General features: G+C 40.6%; 1 protein-coding gene across 1 annotated transcript; it reads right to left on the bottom strand.

Annotated features, from left to right (window-relative positions):
- Positions 1–816: 816 nt before the first annotated feature.
- Positions 817–9,041, bottom strand: LOC116744331 (cytochrome b-c1 complex subunit Rieske, mitochondrial). Its single transcript, XM_032613923.1, has 2 exons — positions 8,779–9,041; positions 817–5,025 (listed from the first exon to the last, which is right to left on the bottom strand). The coding sequence occupies exons 1-2, from the start codon at positions 8,990–8,992 to the stop codon at positions 4,415–4,417; spliced, it is 825 nt and encodes a 274-aa protein (XP_032469814.1). The 5' UTR covers positions 8,993–9,041; the 3' UTR covers positions 817–4,414.
- Between the last annotated feature and the right edge of the window lie 613 nt (positions 9,042–9,654).

The raw sequence follows: 9,654 nt of genomic DNA, 5'->3' as shown, positions 1-9,654 counted from the left end.
TATTATTTTTCAGATGAGGAAGGGAAGCACAAAAAGATTAAGTGATTTATGTCAGATCACACACCTAGGAAACAGCAGAGCCAAGATTTGAACCCAGGAACCATGCCCATACTCTTCCCATAACTATATGTAGGATGGTTTTTTAGGGGACAGGATTGGAGGAAATAGGAAAGACCTGTTTGGAATCTTGCTGCAGTAGACCAGGCAAGAACTGACAAGGAACTGGTATAGTGCTTAAATTTAAGACTTTTTCAATTAAATATATATATATATATATATATATATATATATATATTCTGGACTCAAGACTCCCTGGGTTAAAATAAAACATACCAGCTCTCTGATTGTAGACAAGGGACTTCTATGTGCCTGTTTCTCTACAATCTAGGAATAGCAACATTACCTACCTGATAGAATTTTTTGAGTTTTAAATGAGATCATACACTCAGCCTAGTGACTAGGAGTCAGTGCTCTAAAAGTTTGCCGTTATTTTTAGAATGCTACAGATTGCAGAGACAGTAATGGATCTGTTTTATTAAGAGACACAATTAGCAGGGTTTGGGTGTTAATTGTAATGGAAAAGGAGGCAAGAGAGGCTAGAGGTTTTAAGCTTGCCAACTGCTATGAAGATGGCTTTGGAGAAAGACAGGATTTCCTTTCCTTTTGGACATTTTGAGTTTTAGGTGTTAACGCAACATCCATGCACAGGCGCCAACTGAGCAGTTGAACATGAGTATGAAGTTCAGAGAAGTGAGCTAGGGGAGTCATTAGCAAACACTGATGAGAGTGTGTTAGAACAGTGGGCCGAGGATATCATCCTGAAAAACATGGACATTTATTTTGGGTTAATGTACAAAATGCAATGATATTCGAATGACATGGAAATACAGAAAATGACAGTTTCAGCACTGTGAGAATGATTTCTGACATTCAGATAACAGTATGTTCCCATCGTTTAGAACAATTAGAGTACTAATTGCACATTTTTATCCCAAGCCACAGATATCAAATAAGGACTCAGACTGAGTCAAAGACAGCTGTATTTTCCAAAGGTATGCTCAGAAAGACCATGGTAAATTTGGTGTTATCTCTAACAAACATTTAAAAAAAATACTCTTTCCTATGATCACTCTTTTAAGAGCATAAGGCATGGATCTCAAGATTGTCCCAATTCCCAGTATAAAGAACTGTTATGTTAATGATCTCATGTCAGGGTGCCAACTGGTCAGGTTTCCTTCATTTTTCTTAAGTCATTTCTCCCTAATATCTAGGATTTTATTTCAGCAAAATAATCAAAAAGCTATCATAGGGCTGCTCTATCTACCCATTTAGCAAAGTAGTATCAAGTAATTTTACCTGTCCAGGCACTTGTGGAACAAAGCCTTCTTTTAAAAACTAAATGGGATACTGGGATTTAACAGTTTATCATCAGTCAAAATATCATGAAAGGCATAAGCAGTCCACCAAATACAGCAATTCCAGCACAGAACGCCTATGATGCACCTTGTGATCAGCAAACTTCCTATTTTTGTCCTCCACTGCCATGTAGCCTCTAATGCAGTAGTCTTTTGGCATTTCAAATATGAAAATATTAACTACTGAGGTATCATTTCAGGGTGGGAGGAAATGTTATTTCTCTACAGAAAAGTGGTGCTGTTGACATTTTTGGCAGCACAATTTTATTTTCAGTGTGTGGACCTGTGCTCCTTCAACTGAACATATTGCATTCCTGTCACCCCACCCCACAAACACCCCCAATACCAAAAGCACCCTCCAATCATTGTGACAATCAAATGATGGCCACAAATGCCCCATAGAGCAGCAGTGCTGCCCCTGGTTGAACACTATTGTTATGAAACGATGGCTCTGTTGATTACAATAATGCTATCTCTGAGTTTGGATCTCTTTATCATAAAACCAAATACTGCAAACACAACAAATGCTTATCTAAGAAAACCAATTCCCATTATTATGGGAGTAGGATTAAGGGGCTCATAAAATCTTAGTTGGAAGAACTCTAAGAGAACAACTGTCCTAAGGAGATTGACAGGTCCATGTTTCCATGTTCAGGAAATGGCAAAGCCAGAAAATCCTGAATTATTGTCTAGTACTCCTTCCACTACACAATGCCAACTCACGAAACTAACAACTAGCAACTAACTCCTGGATATACTGGAAGCTCAGCAGCTTCAATTATGTACAAAAAAAATTACTTGTTGACATAGGATGACAAAGGAACAGTCACACAGATTTGCTGGTTCTAAGGACTGATGCAATGCCTCAAGGTCTCTACTCCAGGTTTAATTCACCTTCAAATTAAAAGTTGAAACTTTATCATCCCACTAAGTTCCTCCAAGTAATAATTTTATGAATGTAAAATATATGCCTGCAAAGTTCCTATATTAGTATATCCTGAAGAAGTTAATAGCTCCTGGTGCCATTTTAAAAAAAAAAAAACAGGGCTTCCCTGGTGGTGCAGAGTCCACCTGCCCATGCAGGGGACATGGGTTCGTGCCCCAGCCCGGAAAGACCCCACATGCCGCGGAGCGGCTAAGCCCGTGAGCCATGGCCGCTGGGCCTGTGCGTCCAGAGCCTGTGCTCCGCAACGGGAGAGGCCACAACAGTGAGAGGGCCGCGCACCACAAAAAAAAAAAAAAGAAAACAGCCTCAAAATTCGGCAGCTTTTACTAGATGTATTGGTGTAGTATTAAACAATACGTTGTGGGCAACTGGCACCATTAAAAAGTAGCATGAATAGAGAAAAAAGTGTTGGATGATTTTCCATGAATATTAGAAAAACAGAATCTTCACCACAACGATAAACAAGCAAAATATCCAACAAATATATACCGACTTCTCTTGGCCTCATGATAAAATCAGGGGGAAAAAAACTTCACGTGAGATGATCCAAATATTAACACCAAATACTACAAAACATATTGCTCAGACATAATGATACAATTTCTCTACTTTTAAACAATACAAACATTTCCATGGTAATCTACATATGCACAAAAGATCAGAAAGCCCTCCATTTAAAAGAGAACATGTCAAAAGGTAGTAAGTTACCAATGTTTGGCATTTTTGTGTCTCATATTTATACCTAAATACTTGAACCTAAATGTCATTATATGGAGACCTAGAACAAAATATTAAGTGCCCCATTTATCATACCTGCTAATTTTCTTTCTAGAATGGTGAAAATGAACCAAAGATTAGTATCTGCTCATAAGCCTGGAAACTCTGACATTTTTCTTTTTTGATAAACTTAGCTACTGATTTTAAGGACTAGAACCCTGGAAGGCCAGTTCCCTTTGGAAGACCTAATCACTGAATCTCATTTGCCATTTTACAAATGCACATGTGATCACAAGGTGGACCCAGGGAAGTACTTTACTAACGTACCTCCAAATGGAAAAGACAAGACAAATATATCAAGATGGCTGTGATTCTCAGCAAAGGGTAAAGCCCACTCCCAGTTTCCAGGGAGAATATCAGACCTTGGTCTTGTTTCACCTGTGTAACTGGAGGCACGAGGCAGAAAGATGAGGGTGTTAATTCTGGTATGTCTCCCTACGCCCACCCTCACTTCACAGTGAAAAGTGGTGACTGCAAATCCAACTGGAAGAAACACCTCAAAATGTAATCATCAAAGAAACAAAACCAGCAGGATCATTTTCACACAAAGATAGTATTAAACTTCAGATGCACTACCCCCTCTTCCTCTTGATAGGATGGATGCAGGAGCTTTGGGAGACATGAATACCCACACCAGATGAAGGAAATAACAGAGGAGCACTCCCCTTTTGGAAAGCTTCCCTCAGATAATATCCCATGCCACTGCCTCTTAAAACTGAAGAATTCTAATTACTAAGTTACTCCCATAAATGATGAATAAAATTTCTTGGCCCGTCATACAGCGGGGAGTGGAGAGGTATCCCACACACACAGTCAGGTGTGCAAAATAAAGGAAACTTGGATACTATTGTTTCTGCCAATGCCAAAAAACATCTCCCAGGTCTTGGAGACAACCAGCTAATTCTACCTCATCCTAACCATGAGCTCTCTAGAATCTCTGTCCCTGACACAAAGAAGGTAAATAAACAAGAAAGTCAATTATAGATTTCACAAATATCTTGTACACCGGTCTGTAATTTTTAATTAGAATCAACTATCAAAGACACTGCACCTTTGAAGTCTTTGAGCATAACAATGTTTAACAGTGGCTTTATTAGGTGAATGCTTGAAAGTATTCAACATTAAATTCAATTTACTTCACATGTTTGCAAACACATCATTAGCAATTCTTAACTATTTCAAACCAACTAATTCAAAGTACAGAAGGCTTGTTTTCAAATAACTCTTCTGAGGTGACACGAAGACTGAAAGAAGCCTATGACTTGAGTCCTGGTCTCTAGCCAACAACTACTATATCATCACTGGTGAACTCATATGAGGGAACTTCTAGGTTGAGAGGTGCAGGCCCCTTCCTGATCCTGCCAGATGCATCATAGTGTGACCCATGGCAAGGGCAGTAATAACCACCAAAATCTCCTGCATTTGCAATGGGTACACAACCAAGATGAGTGCAAACACCTATCAAGATAACCCATTCAGGTTTCTTTACTCGTTCTAAATCATGCTGTGGGTCCCTCAACTGGGACACTTCAACTGCAGATTCCTGGTCAATTTCCTTCTTGGTTCTATGGCGCACAAACAGGGGTTTGCCTCTCCATTTGAAAGCCATGTTCTTGCCCTCTGGAATATCGGATAACTTGATTTCGATTTTCGACATGGCCAACACATCAGCAGAAGCACTCATGCTGGAAACAAACTGAGAGATGACATTCTTGGCAGCATACGCAACACCCACAGTAGTTGTTGCAGTTATCAAATAGGAGAAACCTCTTCTAGCCTCACTGCTCTCTTTTGAAGACTTTGTACTATCTAACACTTCAGCACGACGATAGTCAGAGAAGTCAGGCACTTTGATGTCCGTATGGGAATAACGAACAGAAGCAGGGACTGCAAGATAAACAGAAGGTTAAAAAACACAATTAGATAAGGACTCTGAAAGGGGTATACATCAGGAAATGGACCTTTATGGATTCACGAGCAAAAATCAAATTATAAAAATGTGAAATATGGCACTCACTGGTCTCAGAAATGGTCAAGTTGGCAATGCCAGCATATAAAATACTGAAAACAAAATGAACTCAACCACTACCTATCATATTGGTATGAAATCATTAGATAATAGGTATAATTGTGTTCCTCTTGATTGAACACTGCGATTCAGAATTCATAACAATTCAGTGTATCAAGTTAAAAAAGTTAAATACCACTGTAAACAGCAATATTTTAAGTCCCCCAAAATTCAATCGAAGACATAAGTATCACCCATATTTTCTGGATTAGAAGAGACCCTAAAACTCATCTAGTCCACTCATTAAATTGATGTGATCATCTTATTAAACCAAATGTCTAACTTTATTTTCCTATCTACCTGCTCTCTGAAAGAACTGCTAAAAATTCATAGAACACTAATTATAAGATAATAAACATTCTGTAAACAGTATAACTTTAGTTGCAGAAAACGTAATTTCTATTCTAGATTTTGGGGTATAAATTCAAGTAAAACCACCAATGGGCAGAAAAGGATATCCTTATCAGGATACGGAGCTATCAAAATCAAATGAAATCTCCAAAAGAACCAATTATTTCAATTTAATATAAAAAAAAGAGCAAATTTTTCATGTATCCGGCTCTTCAGTGAAGGGCAAAACATCTATAAGAGTAGGGGCATTATCTTTCTTTTTTTACTGCTGAGGATCTCTCAACTGGGACACTACCACTGCAGGCCATAAAAAGGCCAGTGTTTACATCAAATGAAAATTAAATAAACAAATAATTACTGTTTATGCAGTATTCTGGATGCAAGCAGTTTATTTTTTGAAAAAACAGGTATGTCCTTCTGTCCCATACCATTTTTAACTGTCTGACAAAAAATTAACTTACAGTATCACTTTTAAGTATGTTTCAGGAAGTAAATCTCTTTGTAAACTCTATACCCATTTAAGGAAATCTGCTACAGGTTTCCTTTTTAGAAAAGGGACACTAAAAATTCCTTACTTTTAGAAAATGTTTCCAAAAGAAATATGCACTTTTAAAATGCATTTTCATATAAGTTGCAATTCTACTTGACCTACTAGGCTGTCTCATCCTAACATACTTCCTTGAGCAAACATTACAATAATACATTTCACATGGTTCTTAGGTGAAACCTATCAAAAGCACTCTTATGTACTTTTCTAACTCAAAATTTTCTGTAGGGGACCAGGACACAAGTAGTGACTACTTGAGATCCACAACTATGGCAAAGTGACATATCACATATTACCCTACTAAAGTATGAATCACTTTCCCTTAGCACTGTCTGGGATTACACAGGAAAGATGTGTATCATACTTAAAAGATGAAGAAACCAAAGTTCATACTTCTACGTTAAAAGCCCTATTTACAACCCTTCCACACAAGGAAATGTACAGGGACGCTAAATAGAATGGCTTTGTCACTATCATCCAGAGATTTGGTGGCAAAAGAAATCCAGTTGTCTAGTCCCATTCTATCTAGTAGGTTACACTTTATACTGAGCTCTACCATCAAGAACATAAACTACCATATTGCAAAAATCATTCTCTAAATAATTTATATAAATTGTATTAGGTGTGACTTAGTAGCAAAAATCCTAGCTAGATTTAGCTCTAATCTAAAATAAAATCAGACACTTATAGAAACATCATCTAGAAATGGAGAAAACTTAAGGCATTATAACAAAACAGGGTTTTTTGATTTGTTTTGTTTAAGGTGAGCTCTAATGTATCCCAACTCAGGGATCTTCTCCTGACCCAACCACCCCTTCCCACACCCTCTACTAACCATCTTTCCACAAACCATCTATACAGGAGAGTTTAATATGAATTTAAGCTTCAAGCTGAAGGCATGACTACAGAAAAGAGGTTTGCCTTATGTGTCTACTTTACCACTTCTTGGAGAAGTCAGATAAGCCCCTGATATTTAGAAGAAACTCTTTAGCTATTTGACAAATTCCAAGACACTTTTCACCTTTGTTACTGAAATTTTCTCCTCCCTTAGTGTTTCTCACCTCAAGGTCCAAAGAACTGGCTTGGGCAACTTCTCTAAAACCCACTGGTGCCTGCTAAAAAAAATTGCCACTTTATTCATTCACAAATACTCTGCACCAACTATATGCAAAACCTGAGATTGTGGAAGATAGAAAAATAAAGGAGATATTCTCTACACATTGAAGCTCAAGGTGAGAGGAATCACCAATAAATGCAATACAGAGTGGAAAGTGTTATGTGCTAGAAAATGTAAAGGGATCAGCAAATGTAAAATTTTATTGACCTGATCCTGAGTTGAGAACGAAAGGATGGGTAAGACTTGGAAATGTGGAAAACTGAGTGGGAGGACCATTTAAAGTAAAGAGAAAAGCGTGAATGAAGGCAGAATAAAGAGGGTGGGGGCAACCTGGTGTAGGGCAAAGGTCACCAATACAACTGTCAATGAGGCCAGGCAGGTAGCACAATGAATCAAGTAGACCTGATGAGGGCTGTGATGAACTGGAAAAGCACTTGTTCCGACCAAGGGTGCAGCCAATGCACAGCACACTAGACATGGAACTAAAGCCCAGTGCTGCCAACTTTCAACATTTCCAGAGATGCCAGAAATAGTCTGTTTTTTAAAACTATGCAAGCTGGGCAGACCTCAGGCACCTGGCTCACAAGCTGCCAATTCAGGATCTCCAAACGGAGCATAAAAAGAAAAACAGAAAACAAGGCACCAAAGATAAACTAGGCTCTGCTGACAGAGGGTGTAAAACACACTCCTGGTGAGAGCTCATGGCTAAATCAGTCTTTCAAATCCACGCACTATCACGTACACGTGTATCTTGTAGTCCGTTTTCTCATCTGTAAAATGGGAGTATCATCAATCTCTGCCGGCTGCTCTTAAGGATGAAATTCATTACGGTGTGAAAACCCTTTGGCCCAGTGCCTGAAAACACTGCTGATACTCTACAGTATGAATACACTATAAACGACCTTGCGGCTCGTTTCTTTTTCTTCGGATCTGCGGTGGTGACAGGGAAGGACACTAAAGGATGGGAGGTAGCGAGCGGGACAACTTTTCAAATATTAAAAGCAATTCCTATTTTTTGAGAATTTATAAAGTGCCCCCAGAATGTGTTAATGGCTTAACGTATACTTTTTCCATCTGAACCTTACGATATAACCTACGAAATTGGTATAATAATTAATCCATTTCACTGGTGAGGGAACACGTTTAGGAATTTGCCCAAAGGCAAACGACCTGTAAGCAGCAAAATCTCTTGTCAGACTTTGCTAAAAGCAGTCGGGCTCCATATTCTTGAACTTAACCGACGAAGTAGAAAAATTAGCCTGTGGTTGGGAAGCCTATACACAGCCACAGAGGCCCAGAATGTCAGAGATGGAGGTCACCTGAGACCGCCCAACGGAGCAGCGCCCCCGCACAGGTAAGGACACCGAGGCCCGGGGAAGTACAGAAGCCTGCCCAAGGTCGACCCATCCAGGCAGGCAACCCCATCCACAAACAGGTCTCCGCTCCATCTTCCGGCAGACCCCCCGCCCTTATCGGCTGCTCCCTGGGTCCAGGGCCGGAGCGAGCAAGAAAAGAGGGACCCCTCAACCCCCGGTCGTTCCCCTCAGCCCGGCTCACCATTGAGGCCCACGGAAGCGACCAAAGGCCGGGCCGCGGCCTGACCACTCAGCGACTCCCGGCACAGAAAGGACCGCTTCACATCCAGTACTGGCGACTCCGAAGTGGCGGGCACCGCGGCCTGCACCAGGGGCCGCAGCGCGCCCGCCACGCCGCGGGACGTGGCCGACAGGACGGGCGCAAACGGGCCCGAGCGAACAGCGACCGAAAACATGGCGACGGCAGCTCCAAAAGCTAAGCCGGTCACAGGGACGACCAACCTCTCGCGGCGCAGGCGCGAAAGGCGCGGGACCCGTGACGTCAGCGCGCAGGCAGAAGAGGAGCCCCGCCCCCACACTGGGCGGGGCGAGCCTCGAGCGCCGCAGAGTCAGAGGCGGTGCGAGACCGGCAGGTAGGAGGCCGTGCGGCCACCTGTGTTAGCCCCGGGTGTCTAGCGGCCTCAGTTCAGGGATCTGCCCCAAGAAAGGGGGCAATGGAGGCCCCCAGGAATGTCCCATGGATCGATTTTGCGTCCGTTAGGGCAAAAGTCTCATTTATGGGAACCTAGGGATAAAAATAAGTTATCATAATAGTTTAAATAGGGATAATAATAATTCTTAACATGTTTGCAAATGTTTATATATATACCCAACCATATGTGTAAAATACGGTTGGGTATACATAGAAAACCCAGAGCAGAACTTAATATGTAGTAATTACTCTGTGTTTAATGATTATTATCGTTATCTAAAACCTTAAAAGCATTTTTAAAAGTCTAGAGACTTATGTGCAAAGCTTAATAATGATGATGATGATGGTGGCTTATGTTTATTAAGCGTTTACTATGTATAAGATTTTGTGCTTTACCTTCATTCTTTCATTTATAATCAAGATCCC

The sequence above is a fragment of the Phocoena sinus genome, chromosome 19 (genome assembly GCF_008692025.1).
Source record: "Phocoena sinus isolate mPhoSin1 chromosome 19, mPhoSin1.pri, whole genome shotgun sequence".
Lineage (NCBI taxonomy): Eukaryota > Metazoa > Chordata > Mammalia > Artiodactyla > Phocoenidae > Phocoena > Phocoena sinus.
The sequence above is the reverse complement of the archived record's forward strand: the minus strand, read 5'-3'. Positions and strand labels throughout refer to the sequence as shown.